The sequence below is a fragment of the Ovis aries genome, chromosome 24 (assembly GCF_016772045.2).
Source record: "Ovis aries strain OAR_USU_Benz2616 breed Rambouillet chromosome 24, ARS-UI_Ramb_v3.0, whole genome shotgun sequence".
NCBI lineage: Eukaryota > Metazoa > Chordata > Mammalia > Artiodactyla > Bovidae > Ovis > Ovis aries.
In genome coordinates, this window is record NC_056077.1 from 11,321,584 (window position 1) to 11,339,154 (window position 17,571).

General features: G+C 54.0%; 1 protein-coding gene across 3 annotated transcripts in view; it reads left to right on the forward strand.

Moving 5' to 3' along the window:
• Positions 1–17,571, forward strand: part of SNX29 (sorting nexin 29) — a 605,150-nt gene that overhangs the window by 120,981 nt on the left and 466,598 nt on the right. For 2 of the 3 annotated variants that reach the window (XM_042240185.1, XM_042240184.1), the window contains exon 12: positions 10,449–10,535. The exons of the other annotated variant lie outside the window; for it this stretch is intronic. In XM_042240185.1, the coding sequence (XP_042096119.1) occupies positions 10,449–10,535 (87 nt within the window). The remainder of the gene's footprint in view (positions 1–10,448; positions 10,536–17,571) is intronic. 3 annotated transcript variants of the gene reach the window in all.

The window sequence follows — 17,571 nt, forward strand, 5'->3', positions numbered from 1 at the left end:
GGGGGAAGTCCACCTCCACCCCCATCCTTCCCCCACCCCTGGATCCCCTCAGTGACCTTTTTCTGCACTTGGGGCAAAAGCAAATTCCTGTCACGGCCTTTAACACCCCCATGGCCTTTCTGCCCACCCCTGCCACGTTATCTCTGTCCTGCCACACGGCCCTTCGGGATGCCAGGCAGACCCTTCTGCTTGAAGTTCTCCCCACCCTCTGCCCAGCTGAGGCCTCTTACTTCATCACCTCCAATTTCACCTTTTTCTGCCTCAGCTTCACCTAGCAACGCCCCCCCCCCCGCCCCCCCCTCCCCCCAACGAGCTTCCCTTACCCTTCCCGGCATCAGTGGTGAGGATTTCACCCAGCTGGTCGGAGCGCTGGACTCCCACACCCCATCCGCTGGGGTTTCTGCCCCTCCCCTCCTGCCTGTGGCATCAGGAGCGGCCTGGGCAGGTGAAGTGGGGCCTGAGCCAGAAGGGCATGTGCTGTGGGCTCAGGCTGAGCCTGGTTCTCTGTGTGGCTCCCGCTGTGTGACCCTGGGGTCTCCTCTTTCCTCTCGAGGGGTGCCCTGTAGGTGGGATTAGGGTGCCTGCCTGCTGCTCCTTCCAGCCTCTGGGCTCTTGCTCTGTGTTCCATCAGGAGGCCTGCTGCTGGCTCTCTCTGGCCTCCGCCTCCCACCCTTCCTTCCTCCGTTGGTTTCTGCGGGGGGTTTAGCGTCTCCGGGGGGGGAGTCGATGCAGCCCAGGAGTGTAACTCTCACCCCCAGGAGCACCCGGAGAACACCATCATCTTTCCTCACTCTGCCTCCAGGTATGAGTTCCGAGCCCAGCTGCGCTATCTGAAAGCTGGAGGGCCTGCTCTCTGCGGCTTTTTAAATCTCCAGGGGCCAGGATTCAGCACAGAAGACGGGGGCTCATCCTCCCGGACGGTATTCTGTGAGGTGCGAAGCCCCAGCTGAGTCCAGGGTGACCGTTTCTGCTGGAAGGAGGTTTTCAGCCTGTTTACCTGGGGCAGCGCTTTTCCTTCCAGACTTTGGCCCTGGGCTGGGGAAGGGGGTTGAGAGGAAGTTGGCTGCACAGCCTTGGCTTTCACTAATAAAGCCAAGGTGGCCGTGTTGGCTTCCTTTGGAGGGTTTGCTCTTGGTACCGAACCAAACTTGGGTCCGCTCATCTGTGAGCAGTCAAGCCTTTCTACTGACACCGGGTTGTGGTGAAGGAAAATGCCGCGTTTAGTGCAGGGATAAGCAAGGAGACTAGGCAGGCAGTGCTCAGAAGCCCTGATGGTGACTTTCAGTGTAGGGGGGGCATGTGACCAGCTCGTGGCTGTTCTTCTGATTGGTTGGTGGTGGGGTCATCGGAAGTCAGCGTGACCCTTCTGGTTCCAACCTGCCTGGGGTCCACGGGCTTGTGGTCGTCATGCAGTTAGCTTCTTCCACCTGGTGGGGGTTTCGGTCTGTGCAAAACAGTTCACAGGATTTGGCTCAGAATATTACTTCTGGCCCTTGAGAAGGAACTAAAGGTCCTTGACTTTTGTTTAATCGCTAAACTTATTATATTGTCTTGCTTGACTGTTTTCTTTTTCCTTGCATTTTTTTTTTTTCACTTCTCTGATTATCAGAGAAGGCCCGGGAGGCTTAAGTTTTTCTGCAAGCAAGAGGCAGAGGACATGATGGGGTGGGGTGGGGGGAGGTGTCGCGTCTGGGAAGGCCCCATAGGGTCCCCGACACTGTGAGGTGGTTCTGCCCTGAGGAGGGGGGCGGGCAGGATAGGAGGCAGGGAGGAGACCAGCTTTCTCTTCATCCTTCACTAATCCCCACAACAGCCAGTGGAGGTCAGGTGAGGAAATGGGTTCAGAGAGGTTAATTCATTTGCTTGAGGTAAAACAGCAGGTACCGGACAGAGCCAGGTGCGTAAGCTCACCTGACCACCAGGCGGGGCTGTGTTATTGGCTGCGCTGCCTCCAGGGAAGTCTGTGAGCACTTCCGTGTGTGATAGGTTGTCACACCCTGTCAAGTATTTTATCTCGTTGACTCTCCAGGACCAACCCATGGCGTGTGTGGGTAGTATGACCCCACTGTGGCAGCTGGGGATGCTGAGGCTTGGGGATGACAGGTAACCTGGCTCAGCGTGGGGTCTAGACTCTGTGTGGGGTGGTCCCAGGGAGGCCTTCAGGGACAAAGAGGGTCCACGTCACTGCTCAGGTCCAGGTGGGCCCGAGAGGGGTGCTGTGTGGAGGCGGAAAGTCAGTGAGGAACGCTCTCAGCTCCAAGTAATTGAAAACCCAGGAACAGCGGCTTAAGCAGGCATTCATTCTTCCTCTAGAATGTGAAATGGGAGGGGAGGGGTTACTGGCCTGATTCTGCAGCGCAGTGCTGCCAAGGATTCAGGTTCCTTCTTGCCCCAGCCTCTTCGGTTGTTAGTTTTCATCCCAGTTTTGGTTGCCTCATGTTTGCAAGATGGTTGCTCCTGTTCTGGCGACAACACCCGTTGTCAAGCAGGAAGCAAGGGAGAAGGGGTAGCCCCTGCCGTTTCTTCCCTTCACCAGGAAAATAGAAACCTTTCCGCGAGCCCACCTGACCCTGCAAGCAGAGCTGAGCCACGTGGTCCCTCCACCTGCAGGCACAGCGCCAGGCTGTGGGTGGAGGGAAAGTCTGAGGTGACAGGCTCATTCCTGCTCACACAGAACTCGCCATGTTGCAGGGAGGTTGTGAAAGGTAAGGCTGAGGCCCTTGGGCACCCCAAGGAGAGGAATTGGCTTCATTTGATGGAGTCCAGAAGGCCTCCTTCGGGAAAGGACAGCTGAGCTGGGTTTTCAGGGTGTCGTTGGAGTGAAGTGTTAAATCCTGACTGTGAAAGGCCCTGCTGGGTCAGTCTCCAGTGATATTCCTCCTCCAGTGGGGTGGCTCTGAGCTTAGCAGTCTCCTTACCTGCACTGAGGGCTTCCCCAGATAGTTCAGCGGTGAAGAATCTGCCTGCCAGTGCAGGAGATGCACGTTCAATCCCTGGGTTGGGAAGATCCCCTGGAGAAGGAAATGGCAACCCACTCCAGTATTCTTGCAGGGACAGTCCCATGGACAGAGGAGCCTGGTGGGCTGCAGTCCAGGATCACAGCTGGACACAGCTGAGTGGCTGAGCACGCACACGTACCTGCACTGAGAGCAGTGTGACAGGGCTGGGGCTGTCATATCTTGCCCACGGTTAGAGGTCACCTCTGCTCCTGAGCCACCAGGGTGCTTGGAGAGAGCGTGCGGGGCACTGGGCAGCAGTGGAGGACGCAGGACGCCCAGGGAGAGCGTGGTGGCCTCGGCACCCGGAGAGCCCGGCTCAGCCGCTCATGTCCTGCTGTGTGTCTCGGGGTGGTCACTCTGCCTTTCTGGTCTTCACTGTGAGACTTGGGAGCATCGTTCCACCTCCCTTCCCTCCCGCTCATGATTGAGGAGGCGGCTTGAGGGGCTCAGCCAGACATCAGCTCACCTTTCACTGACCGAGCTCCGCGTGCCCCCTCCCCCTCTGTAACTTTGGAGCTGGACGAGCTGCCATCATGTCCAATTCGGGGGGTGGGGAGGCAGGTTCAGAGACGGTGACGGACATGCCCACGGCTGCACAGGAGGTTGGTGGCAGAGCTGGGACTGGAACCTGCTCCTTGGCCACAGGGAGCTGGTGTTCTGTGCAGCAGGCCTGAAAGCGTCCAAATGGGGAGCAGGGCAGCGCAGAGTCGGTGTGACTGTGTCTGGCGTGAGGTCCACCCGAGCCCTCTCAGTAGCTGTGTGCTTCTAATTAATTGCACTTTACGTGCCTGGGTCTGTTTGACAATTGCCCACACACATGATGCCACTGCCTAAGGGTAGACGGAAGCTCTGCCGCGGATGTCTCAGTTATTTATGCACATTTCACATGCGGTTAGTCTTCCTGGCTGCCAACCCCACCACCACGCTGTGCGTGAGCTGGCTCTCAGTGGGGGCTGGTATAACTGCGCCCTGGGTGGACCCGAGGGCCTTAAACAGGTCAGGGTCCTGTTTGTGCTGGTTGCAGTCCGCAGCCCAGCCACGCACAGGCAGCCAGCGGGTAGAACAGATGGAGGGGGACGCCTGGTGCTCCCCATCTGCTTGCAGGAGCCAGAAACATGCAGGAAGGCTCATCGACTCTGGCTGATGATCCCAGAGTCTCGGAGCCAGGAGGGTTCCGCAGGGTCAGCTCGTCTCACTTCCTCATCTTACAGACCGAACGTCTCAGACCCAGAGTGCGTTGATGTGCCGAACGTACCCTGCCAGCTTGCGGCTGGACCAGCCGTGGACCTGGCATCCTTATCTGTTCCTTGTCGTCACACGGCGCATCTCTGCTTATGCTGTTTTCTCGTGTTCTGTGTCTCCCAGCTTGCTGGCCGCAGGTGTGGTATGGTGGCCAGGGGCCCCTCCTGTGGGTTCCCAGGTGCAGCAGGAGAGGGGTGATTCCTTTGGTCGAAGGTTGCAGAAACCAGCTCCAACCTCTTAAGTATGGGAATGTGGTTGCCCCCAGACCTGAAGCCCCCAGGGTGCCTGTGGCATTGAGACTGCCTGGACCCCCAGACTCAGGGTGGACTCCAGGGCTCCTCCTGAGGGCAGCTAATGGAGTGATGAGGAGACACATGTCCGTGACCTCTGGCCAAGCTGACTCTGCCCAAACCCTCTGAGGCTTGGTTCTTTAATGAAAATCTTGAGAATGTTGATTTTTTGGGGGAGGTGGGTAAAATACAGGCTGGCTTGGGGCCCTGGCCTCCTCTTTCTATCCCACCGTGGGGCTGGGGGAAGAGTATAGAGTGGTAGGTATGATTAGGGGGAGGTCATGATGTCAGATGTCTTTTATTCTGATCTCTGTGTCTGTTTCTTTATGTATAAAAATAGATTTGACTCGAGCACCTGCTTTGTGGGGCTGTTTGGAGGGCTTAAGGAGACGGTTTACGAACACTTTCACCCAGTGTCTGGCACGTGGCCTGGGCCTCCTAGCAGCTGTTAGGAAAGTCATTTCACATCTTGTTTTTTCTACCTATAAAGCAGGGGGCTGACACCACCAGTTCTGTGAAATAAGAAACTTGGTTCCTTTAGTACAGCCAAGGTCAGACCCATGCTTCAAGCTTGGTAGTGGATGAAAAATTGCCACACACAGAGGGGCCCTAGACCCTGAGGCCCTGTTTTCTCTCCACTGACTTTTCCCTTTCGGGTGTTCCCATCGCCCTGAAACCCCATGTCTTCTCTGGGGGGATGTTAACACTCACGGTGCCATGGACGGGGCAAGGCTAGATTAGTTAACAGGGATTGTCTGAATGTTGGGGTATAGGTATCAGCTTCCTATACAGAGAAACCAACTGTGCTTGTTCAGGACCAAGGACAGAGGCCTCCCCCGCCGCCCCCACCCCGCCCGAGCTGGCTCTGCTGCTACATGGTGAGGAACAGGCTCTAGGCCTGGCAGACACCCTAGCTTCCTAGCTGTGTGTCTCTGAGCAGATTGTTCAGCCTCTCCGAGCCTTGATTTGTGCACCTGAAAAATAGGAACAGTGATGGCCTGTGCTTGTTGGGAGGAGTGATTGAGGTAACATCTGTGAGGCTCTCTGGACGCCTGGCCCTCAGTAGGAGCTTTGGAATGATAACTGCTGCCCTTTCTGCCATGCTGAGTCGCCTTCAGCCTGGGGTCTCCAACAGCAACTTCTTTTTAGTTTCTGGTTTTAGTTCTTTTGGTGAATACCTCTTTAAAGCTAAATGATGTACCAGAGCTGTTTTCTTTTTCTTTAATTTTCAGAGAATGAATGTAGATTTTTGACTCCTGGATACAGAAAAAGATGTTAAAAAGCATGAAATTATTCAATAAAGGAGATCCGCCTCTTCCCCTTTATTCCTTCTAACCTTCTGACAGTTTCGTGTGTTCTCAGGTACTCTCTTTTCTGGGCCTTTCTGGTGGGGGCAGGCGTGCCTGGATGCTTTTTGGTCCCCAAGTGAATCACTCTGAGGTTCTTGAGGAACTGCCTTTAGGGGGTTGTATGTGCAGCCCCTGCCCATTCCCTCTGTCTCCTGGCGATCTCTGCCTCCATTAGCGCCCCCTCAGATGCTACGCTTCTGACATTCTCTGATGTGGAACGTACGGCTGACTTTTCAGAAACGGCCGTGCGCTGTCGTGTGTACTCATCTTGACATTTTCAAAATGATGGGTCAGGAACTCAAACTTCCGGGTTGGGGGTCTCAAAGTGGGGTCCCAGAGCTGTCATCTGTTGGGCCAGCCTGGAAAAAAACTTTTGTAAGAATATAAAGATACATACAGATAAAGATAAGTTACATAAAATCAGATTTGTGTAAGAACATGGCTGCTGGTTTCTTGGAGCCAGGCTGCGTCCCTGTGGGGGACAGTGGGCTGGAGGCAGGGCTGCCACTTGGCTGAGCACGTCTGCCCGCTACCCAAGGTCCCTGCTCCCTGCTGAGCCCCTCATAGCATCCACTGCTATTACTTGTTGGTCCTGTGTCTACTTTGGGGACCCCTGCCTAAACAACTTGCTTTCCAAGTCACTATAAAGAAACACTGTGTGTGTGTGTGTGTGTGTGTGTGTACACGTACACGTGCACTTCTGTGTGAGACCACACACAGACAAGTGAGAAAACCCACCATTGCACATATGGAGAAGTTCACAAAAATTTATCAAGTTATTGAACTTTATCAAGTACATTTTTATCTCCTGTGATTTCCTTGTAGTTCTCATTCTGTTTGCATGGGCTCCTCAAACCTTTTCTTATTTCCAGATTATGTAGAAACAATTGTTTTAAAGTGGAGTGAGGGCTTAGGGGACAGAATTTCATCAGATTCCTGATTTTCCTGGGGAGCGCAGAGGAAGGTTGGGAGAGTTGCTGGAGGCTGTACGCTGGGAGCTGGTTGAGTGTTGAGGGTGTGTGCTCCGTCCTGGGGGTGGCTAGGCCTGGTGCTGCCAGCTCAGCTTGGGGACAGGCCCCCCAGGGGACCTGACCTGGCTGGGTCCTTGCTCCACAACCTTCTGGTTGTGTGACCCAGGGCAAGACCCTTCGCTTCTCTGGGCCTCCGTTTCCTCATGCACATAACGGGCGTAGTACACTTTGCTTCTCACTGAGGTTGTGAGAATTCAGTGAGATTGTGTGATTCAAGTGCTTTTCGCCTTGCTGGGTATACAGGAAATGACGCATAGCAGCCACTGGCCATGTGAACACTGGGAACATATCCTGAGGCATTTTAATTTTTCATCATAGCCAACTGCAAAACAGAAACTCGGGTGGGCAGGGGGAAAGGGGAGGCAGGAAGGAGAAACAGAACAAAGAGCTTGAATGGGCCCGAGATCGACTTAAAAAGTTATGTTTTGGAGCTCAATATAGTTCATCCTTTCTTTTAGAGATAAAAGGAACGGGAGTGGGTAGTCAGAAAAAGATATAAAAAGCGGTTATAAGTTTGGAGAACGGTGGCGTAGGTTAAGTATATATCCACAGAAGAGCTCTCACTGTTTATTTCTGTGTATGTGCCCTCACGAGCCCTCTCTTTAAATATCACTACGTACGGGCCCCAGGGGAGTGTTTGTAAAGGCTCTTTGAGGTCTTTGAAAAAAGATGCTATATAAAGCCGAAGAATTATTACCCAGATTTATGTATATGGGAGCGAGCGTGTGCGTATGCTTGCACACGTGTGCGCAAGCCCAGATGTCTAGCTACAGCCTTCTAGTTTTCTCCCTTTAATCTTGAAAAGGGAATTAAAGATCAGTTGATCTCAAGACAGTTTCCCTCCTGGAAGGTCTCTGTCGGCTGCGGGTGGGAAGGCTCTCTTTAAAGCCGCTGTTTCCAGCAGCCTCTGACGCCCACCCTCACTGTGTGAGTGGGGCGTTCCCTGCAGTGCCTTTGTTTCCCTTCGGGTGCTTGGCCACTGGTGGTTGGCCCCTGCGCTGCTCGTCTGTTTCAAGTCAGGGGTTCGTGTGTCGATAGGGGCGGGGGGATGGTTTTGCAGGCTCACCTAGTTCTAGGTCACGGTCATGATATTTAAGAATCCATCTTTTCCTTCCTATGTGTATCCATTCATGAGGCTCCTATTGGAAAAAAGTGAGTCTGAATCCCCGTCACTGGGGCAGGAAATTGCAGCCGTGAACTGGTAGTTAGTTCCTCTAAGTGAAGCCTTGAACTTATTATTAAACACACTTGACATTTCTGCCCGGCCCATCCTGTGTTCGGTTCCGGGAGCTGAGGGGCAGATTCTAGCAGTGGGCGTCAGTCAGTCACTCACTCGTTGATTAATGATGCGCTTATTCATCCGGCCTTGGGTTCATTCTCCCAGTCTCATGGGTGCCGGGCCCAGGGGTCCGTGCTTTGAGGAGCCCCACAGGCTTGTGGGGGGGGGGGCTCTGCCAGCCACGCCCACAGAAGGGCGAGTCCATCCTGATGGGTGGAGCGTTCATGGAGGTGAGAATGGACAAGGTGCAGTGGGGCTTAGGGAGAGTAGGGGCCACGAGCTCTCCTTGGCTTGTTGGGCTGGACTCAGAACCTCTCAGGTGAGAACCACAGCGGGGAGGTTATGGGGGCTCCTGGCGGCCTGGCTGCTGGGTGCCCGCCTGCCTGCCTCAGTCCTGGGGCGGCTCAGTCTCTCCTGGCTGATCCCAGAGAGCTGTCTTGGCAGTACTAGTGTGGCCAGAGACCAAGCCAGCCAGTGGTGAGTTCACCCCCTCAACAGGAACTCTGTTCAGAGTCTGGGTTCCCGTGTCCCATTGTCAGTCTGCAGGGCATGCGTGACATCTCCGATGCCAGCCACTTGGCAAAAACTCAGCCTTCTCTCTGCGCTGAGTGGTCTTGCCCCTCCCTGAGGGGCTCTACTGGCTTTATATCTTTGGGCTTCTGTCTGGGAATTGCATCTTACGTGTCCCTGGCCAGGCCCCTGCACCTGGCGACTAACTGGGCCCAGCGCCCTGTCCTGTCCTTGGCTAAGCTCTCAGCAGGTGGATCCTGGTGGAGCGATTTAGAACTGTTAGCGTTCGGGCCAGGTGCCTCTGCTCCCATCCTGCTGTATCCCTGATTGGAGCTGGTGGCCCATCCCAAACTTCTGGAAGTCTCTATCAGAGTCGGCCAGCCACCTTGGGTCTCAGCACTATCTTCAACCTGCGGACGCCCAAAGCGCCAAGCCCATGTGCAGCCCAGGCCCTCTGCTGGCTCACCTCCGGGGAACCGTTGTATGTAGAAGATGATGTAGGGCAGGGGGCCGAGCCGGGCCTGCCAGAGGGATGGAGGTGAAGCCAAGGGGACCGGTGAAGAGGCAAGAGGGATCTGCAGTGTCTTAAGACAGCAACGGGTCCTGGCTGTGTTGCTTCTATGAACAGTCTGGGTTCTAGCCATTGGGCCCCACCATCAACGCCATGTCTGGCAGGCCGCACACTAGCTGCAGAGGGCCCGCGTAGGAGAACGCTGTGGTGGGGAGCAGGGCCAGGAGCTCCTGGGGACCTTCTCATCTTTTCTGTAAAGCCTTGATGGCCAGTGGTTTAGGCCCTGCGGCCCTGCAGACTGCATCCCTGTGGCTCAGTTCTGCTGCTGCGGCGTGACCGCAGAACAGACAGGTTGAGAACGGACGGCAGGGCTGTGACCCAGGAAAACTGGTGCTGCGCCCCGCCCTGTCCCACGAGGCCGGCTGTACCAGTGCCAGTTTTTTGTTTTTTTTTTTTTGCTTTTCCAGCTGAGGGGATGGAGAGGGAGAGGGGCCCAGGAGACCAGTGGGATCTGGGGCTTGATTAGAAAACCTGTGTTCTTCCTGCTCTGCCTGTTCGCTGCCTTGAAGAGCTTAGTTTCCACAATGGACCAGTTTTCTGTCAGATTGGGCTTCAAGGTACAAAAGTTAAAAAAACGAAACTATCATTTCCTTAATCGACTTGTTCTTTGCTTGCATATTGAGATGGGCCGCTGTTGCTGCAAGATGGCGTAAATGTTTGTTTCCATATTTATACTGTTTTTATTGCTGCATTTCACATATTTAAATTACGCTTTCTGAACTTTATGTTGATATATAGTAACAACAGAGATTTAAGTCTTGTTTCTTGCTCCCAAAATGGTTCCCTTCCCCGGCAACACTTATGGACCGGTTCATCCTTTTCGCTTTCCAGGTGGCTCAGTGGTTAAAGAGTTCGCCTGCCAATACAGGAGATGCAGGTTTGATCTCTGGGTCAGGAAGATGCCCTGGAGAAGGAAATGGCAACCCACTCCAGTGTTCTTGCCTGGAGAATCCCAGGGACAGAGGAGCCTGGTGGGCTACAGTCCACGAGGTCGCAAAGAGTCAGACACTACTGAGTGCCTAAACAGCCGTCCTTTCTGCAGTAATTTCAAATGCTCTTTAACCAGACTGATTTCCCGTGGTTAACCTTCTCCCGGGTTTTTGACTGGATTTGCTCTTCAGTTCTTCGAAGCCAAGCATGAAACCGATTTCTCAATAAATCATTCTTTGCCCTTCAGCCTTAGGAGGGAGCGCCCCTGACTCAGCCGGCTCTGCAGAGGCTGCAGAAAGACTGTGCTGCTGTCCCTCGAAACGTGCAGCGGCAGGTAATAAAGACGAAAGGAATCACCATGGTAGAGACTAAACAAATCATGGGATGCGGGTGCCCGGAGAGGAGAGAAAATTACAAGCTAGGCAGCAGTTCTGCTGAAGTGTGTCCCTGAGCCTGCAGAAAGTAGATTGTTTACATGAGGTAGGGGAATCAGCCCCTTGGCGTTACCCATCCCAGAGAAATCAGCAGAGCGAATGCATATAAAGTTGTGTGTGTGTGCGCTCATTTGCTCAGTTGTGTCTGACTCTTTGTGACCCCTTAGACTGGAGCCCACCAGTCTCCTCTGTCCATGGAGTTTTCCAGGCAAGAATACTGGAGTGGGCTGCCATTTCCTTCTCCAGAGGATCTTTCTGACCCAGGGATGGAACCCGGGTCTCTGTGTCTCCAGCATTGGCAGGTGGATTCTTTACCACTGCACCACCTGGGATGCCCATGTCAAGTTGAAGCCTGTCAAGAGGGATTTTTTTGGGGGGTGGGTGTTGGCTGGGGGAGGATACCCGCTCTTAGGCTGTTGCCTTTTTTTTACCATCGCCAGGAGTGTTCCGTTACGGTAACTCAGGGAAGGCTAAGGGCACAGTCTTCTTTGAAATATTTACAGTATCAGAGTCCTGCTGGACCTGTGTTTGTGTCCTCTGAAATTTAGATGTTGGTGCCGACACAGGCCCTGTGTCAGGGGGTACAGAGCATGCAGGGCCAGGGAGGGAAGGGTTATGATGGAGGATGCTGTGGTTCAGCAGTGGTGCTCATCCCCTGGCTTCTCTGGCTTCCGTGTGGACCAGTTGTAAGTGAAGTCGCTCAGTCGTGTCCGACTCTTTGCGACCCCGTGGACTGTAGCCCACCCAGCTCCTCCGCCCATGGGATTCTTCAGACAAGAATACTGGAGTGGGTTGCCAGGACCAGTTGTGGCCCCTGCAAAGTGCACTTGTGGCCAAGATGTCTCATTGCAGCTGGTCGTGGCTCTTCTTTGCCCCAAGGGCATCCATGTTTTCTAGGCCCTCCTGGGAAACCCTTCCTCCTCCAGTTTTCTTCCCGCACGGATTGCGCAGTTTCAGCTGCATAATTCCTAGTATTCGGGATCCCCAGATTGTTTTTGTTGTCAGTTGCTAAGTCTTGTCTGACTCTTTGCAATCCCATGGACTGTAGCCCGTCAGGCTCCTCTGTCCATGGGATTTGCCAGGCAGGAATACTGGAGTGGGTTGCTGTTTCCTGCGCCAGGGGATCTTCCCGATCCAGGGATCGAACCCGCACCTCCTACATTGGCAGGTGGATTCTTTACCACTGAGCCACCTGGTCATGCCATGCCTAAAAGCCCAGCGCCCCGACCTCACTTCTGCGGTTCCCTCTAACTGACATCTCACTCTCCAGGTCTGATTTCCCACGTTGCCCATGCTGAGCTGGTTTGATGGCTCATAAAAGTCTATTATCTAGTCTGTTGCCCTAGGGCATAGACCTCTTAAAAAAATTCCTTTTCATTTCCCAGGGTTGAGGTCTGCAGGAGCTCAGTCTGTAACTCCTGAACATGTGCCCGGCTGAGTCCAGCCGCGCTTGGGCAGCCACTGCTGCCTTGTCCTCGACCCTGCTGTGGGAGGGACGGGCGCTCATTTATGGTGATCAGTAACATTTACTGGATGCTTTCTTTGTGCTGGGCGTCGTGTCGTTATAATGCTCATGTGAGGTAGTGACCGAAAAGATCCCATTTATAGATAAAGGAATCAATGCTCAGAGAAGGTGGGTAACTTGCCCAAGGTTACCCGGCTACAGAGGCAGAATTCGAACCTGGGACCTGACTCTAGAGGTTGTGCTCTGAACCACCTCCTTGCATTAGCTGCAGTGCGGAGCACCCCCAGGGAGCTTTAATTTACTCTTACATCCTGCAGGGAATTCCTCTTTTGTATTTCTCCGAGCTAGAAAGCCCGTCCAGGTTACCCAGCAGTTTGATGGCTGAGCTGGGGCTTGAATACAGGTCTCCCCAGGCCCAGGGTCTGGTGGTAGCAACCTTCCATGGGTCCTATTCCTGTTGTTAGAATGGAAGCTGTTGGAACCACCGCCCCCTCCACCTGGCCTTCTTGCCCCCGGCAGGTCCCTGCTGAAGCCCTTTATCTCTCTCCAGCTCTTGGACCTGCGCAGGACAGTATCCACGATCTCTGTCCTTAGAGAGGGTTTGGAAGGTGACTTGGAGCTCTGCAGGCAGCTTGACTTGTCCCACGTGGGTCCCTGCTCTGTGTTTCTGAGCATCCTCATCAGGTGAGAAATGAAACGAGGCTTCAGCCCATGTGTCAGCAGACAAAGGCGTGCCTGCCACGTGACAGCTGGTACCTTTGTTCTCCGTTTTAGTAGTGTTGTGCTCAGGTAGACGTCATCTCTCTGCATCACTTACTTTCCATAAACCTTGACCAAGCACTGGTGGGCCTCGCAGGTGGTAAAGAATGCACCTGCCAGGGCAGGAGATACGGGTTTAATCCCTGGGTGGGGAAGATCCCCTGGAGAAGGAAATGGCCGCCCACTCCAGTATTCTTGCCTGGACAAGCCCATGGGCGGAGGAGCCTGGTGGGCTGTAGTCCATGGGGTCGCAGAGAGTCAGACATGACTGAGTGGCTGAGTGTGCACACACGTGCGCAAGCGCCTGGTGTGTGAGAGCCCTGGGGACCCCAGGTGCATGGCACGCTGTGTGCCTTGACGTTGTGAGGTGATTGCAAGAGGCAGAGGCAGTTGGCTGGTGCATGCTCTGCTGCAGCTTCCTGCAGGGTAGGGGAATCATGGTGGGCTTCTTGGCCGAGGTGTCTTTTTCATCCTGGTCTGGATAGACGAGTTTCATCAGATCAGGATGAGGGGGTGGTGGTGAACACGAGGAAATCCGTGAAACAACAATGCGTTGGAATGTTGTTCAGCCTTAAAAAGGAAGGCATTCCTACCACAGGTGACAACATGGATGAACCTGGAGGACTTTATGTTAAGATGAGCTGGATCCAGAAGGACAAACACTGTGTAACTCCGCTTATGTGAGGAATCTAATGGTCGAACTCTGAAACGCAGAGTGGAAGGGTGGTTGTCAGGGGCTGGGGCAGGAGGGAGTGGGGAGATGCCCTGGGTGTCAGGCTTCAGGCCAGCCACAAGGATCAGCTCCAGAGCCCTGGTGTGTGATGACGTTGTGCTCGGACATGGCCATTAACATCTGTGAGGAGGGGGATCGCGGGTGAAGTGTTCTCAGCACAATGGAAAACGCTGTTGGGCTTGCGTCTTATTCAGGGAGAGGCGCTCACATTTGGGGGGAGGAACAAAATAGTGCAGCCCCATCACTGAAGAGCGTCCTTAGGGAGGCTGGCTCGGAGGCCGCTGGCCCAAGGGGATCACTGTCCGCAGGTCAGGCCAGGTAAAGGGGTTGGTGACGCCAGGTGGGGGCGCGACACCGACATCTCAGCATCAGGATCCTGCCTGTGGGTGGTGAGCCGCTCCCTCTAGGAGAAGCCTGGCATGGGAGGGACCAAGGGCTCCAGAACCTGAGCCTTCTGCCCTGCTGGGTCCAGGGTGCCAGGCGCCCTGGCCGTGGGTGTGTCTGCTCCAGGCACATGTGCCCTGCTGAGCTCTCATCCCACTTATACCCAGGGCATGTGTAAATCAGGCAGGCACGTGGCACACTCTGCAGATCAGAAGGCTGGCGTGATCTCTTTGATCAAGAGATTTCATCAGGGCTTGATGGGGAGGGAGATGAGCAGGCGGAGCACGGGGAGGTTTAGAGCAGTGAAACTGTGGCGATCCTGTCATGGTGGATTCATGTCGTCGTACAGATTTCCAGACGCAGGGGACATGCAACCCTACGGGCGAAGCCTGATGTGACGGTGGGGATTGTGATGTGTCAGTGTGGGTTTGTCATTTGTAACAAACGTCCGGCTCTGGTGGTGTCGGTCATGAGGGAGGCTGTGCGTGAGCAGGGGCTGCTGGTAGATGGGGCGACCTCTGTACCTTTCGCCTGATTTTGCTCTGAACCTGAAACTGCTTTATAAAATAGTTTGTTAAAAAAAAAAAAAAAGACATCACTTCTTCTAACCTCATGTTGCGACGATGAACAACATATCCAGTCTTCTGCTTCTGTAAGAAGCATGGGGCAGCTGAGACCTCCAGAAGAAGTCCTCGTAAGAAGACTCAGATGTCACTCAAGCCTTGGAGTGAAGGAGCAGCTTCCTGAGCCTGGGTCTCCAGTACCCGGCTGCAGCCTTGCCCTCTGCTCTGGGTTTCTTGAAGATAAGTGCCAGAGAGATATCACTCAGCTGGTCTTCAATGATGTATTAAGTCTTGATTCCCCCCCCCCCCCCCCCACCCTTGGCTATGGTGTCACAGAATTAGATTACCGGCTTGTTTTTATTTTTACAGGTTTACCAGTGTTTTCAGTTACCATAAAAGTGTGAAATCTAGCGTCATGTCAGGTTCTTCTAAATCGTTAGTGCTCTCTGCTGCCGCCTTTGAAAGGCAGCGTCTTTACTTGGCACCGCCTTGCACCGTCTGGTTTCTCCTCTGAAGGTTACAGCGCTCTAGAGAGGTGGAAAGGTGGGTGCTGTTCACCCCCAAAAGAAAGGCTTGAAGAGGCTAGACCCTGGTACAAGGCTGAGAACCAGGGCCCTCGTTACCTGGTCACGTTCAGCATGCAGTCAGACAGACTGTCTCCTTGTGGGGGCGTGTGACTGTGTGTGTCTGTCCTCCATTAAGAAATGCTCTGTTGAGGACACTCCTCCCTTAGGTAAGTCGGGAGCCTGGCTCTCTCCTTGGGAAGGGGCCTTACAGCCAGCAGGCAGGCGCTCAGTAGCTGCTCGTGTGGTTGATGTTCAGTTGCTCAGTCATGTCCGACTCTCTGTGACCCCATGGACTGCAGCACACCAGGCCTCCCAGTCCCTCACTATCTTCCAAAGTTTGCCCAAGTTCATGTCTACTGACTTGGCGATGCTATCCAACCATCTCATCCTCTGCTGCCCTTTTCTCCTTTTGCTCTTTCCCAGAATCAGCGGCCCTGGTTCTGGACACAGCATACCATGTCCCATGGGGCCGGGGTCTCCTCCCCTGCTGGTAGGACGCTTGGCTTCCTTCCTGGCTCTGACATGGAAAGGTGCATGGTTGCACAGCTTATTTCATGACGTCTCAGGTTCTTCTGCCTTAATATCACTGTGATATTAATCGCTGCAAGTGAGTGGTGGTGATCACCACTGGTTCCTGGGGTTGAAGGCAGAGATGGGAACTGGACAGATTTGGACGCCAGCTGTGACTTTACATCTTCTCTCTGAGCCCGGTTAAAGTTGCTGTAGAAGGGACCAGGAGACCACTTCCCGGAGAGTCATTCTGTGACACCAGCAAGGCTGTGTGCCCGGGACGCTTGCCTGGTGGGCACTGGAGTTGTCATCCAGTCCTCGAGTCTCCGAGCTTGCTGGGGGCCGGGCCACGTGGCCCTTGCTGGTGCGCCCTGCCTCCTCGTGTGGCCCGGCTCGCGCCTGCCCTGGGGCCTTGGCATGTGCCCTGTGCCGCATGGAGTGTGTCCCCCCATCCAGCAGCATACTGGCTCCCTGTCTCTCTGGGGGCCCCCAGAGAGGCCTTCCCAGCACAGCCCACAAAATGACACCCTCCCACCACCTGTCTTTGCACCCCACCTGGCTTTCCTCCCAGCGTGTTTTGTCGTCCCATCTGTTCCATGTTGGTTGGTGTGTCTTCCCTCCTAGGGAGGAGGCCCTGCCTCCTGCAGGCAGCGACTTTGGTTTTCTCTATTCCTTCTTTACCCACAGCGCCAAGAGCAGCTCTTGGACCTTGTAGGTGCTCAGTAAGTTTGCGTCAACCCAGTGAATTTCGAATTTTCTTTGGCAACACCTTGGTTGACCCCAGAAGAGGGACACCTCAGACCCTCCTCGTCACCAGCACCTTGCAGGGCCTGGTTCCTCACCATGTGGCTTGCAGGTTTCACACCGTCACAGGTGTGATGGGGAAGCCAGGCCTCGACCTCCTAGCTGTGTCCTTGTGATGCCTACGTGGCTGTTCTGGGTCAGAAAAGACAGGGGAGGGCCTATTTTTTGACCCAGAGGCTGAGCAGGAGCCCTTGTGATTCCTCATCCTTCCCTTTCTTCCTCTGAGACCTGGATGGTGGGCTTCCGCCCCCTCTGTGGCTGCCTGTGGACAGCGTGGGTCCTGGGACCTGTTTCTTGCCTCAGAGTCTTTGGGCCTCTTTCTGCCTAGGTATCCTGAGTATAAGGGGACAGAGGGACCACCTATTTATCTTGCCCTCATCCTCCCCCATTTCTTCCTCCTTCCCAATTCATTTGTACCCCAACAACGTGGGGTAGTGTTTCTTAGGTGTGTGTAAAGGAGTAAACGAGATAACGCCAGTGTGGGCTTTGAACAGAGCTTGACAAGTAGAAGAATTTGAATTTTAGCTAAAGAGAGGATACCAACAAACCATACTTCTTTCCAAAAGAGGACTTGAAGCAGCATATTAAAACAGTTTAAAAAACGGAGCGAACGGGTTATTTGTAAATTGGCCCCAGGTGGAAAGACAGCTTGGTGGTCAGAGGGAGGGTTAGGGCATGTTGTGGTCGCATGGCCAAGTGGTTGTGCTGGATGTGTGACTTTGGTTGTGAGACTCTGGCTGTGAGCTTCTTTGCAGCCAGTTCTAAGAGGCTTGATTAGGGGGAAAAAAAAAATAAAACTGGCTTTCCGGGGGAAATTCACAAGTTCCTGGGCTTGAGATCTGAGCGTTACGGTAAATAGTCCGCTGTGGGTAGACAATGACAACAGGTAAGCTTGCTGTAGATGGAAGACTTGCATGCTTATTGAATTTAAAGGTGTGATTCTCTATCAGTGAATTGCTGTCCCACATTGAAGATGTCAGGAGAGCTGCTCCTGCGAGTGATTATGAACTGTGTGTTGGAGGGGTCCCATCCCCCTTCACAGTATTTGGGAGTCAGCCCAAGAAGACCAGATCTCTCAGTAACCTTGAGTGTGTCTGGGTCAGGATGGGCTTCCCATGTGGCTCAGTGGTAAAGAATCTGCCTGCCGATGCA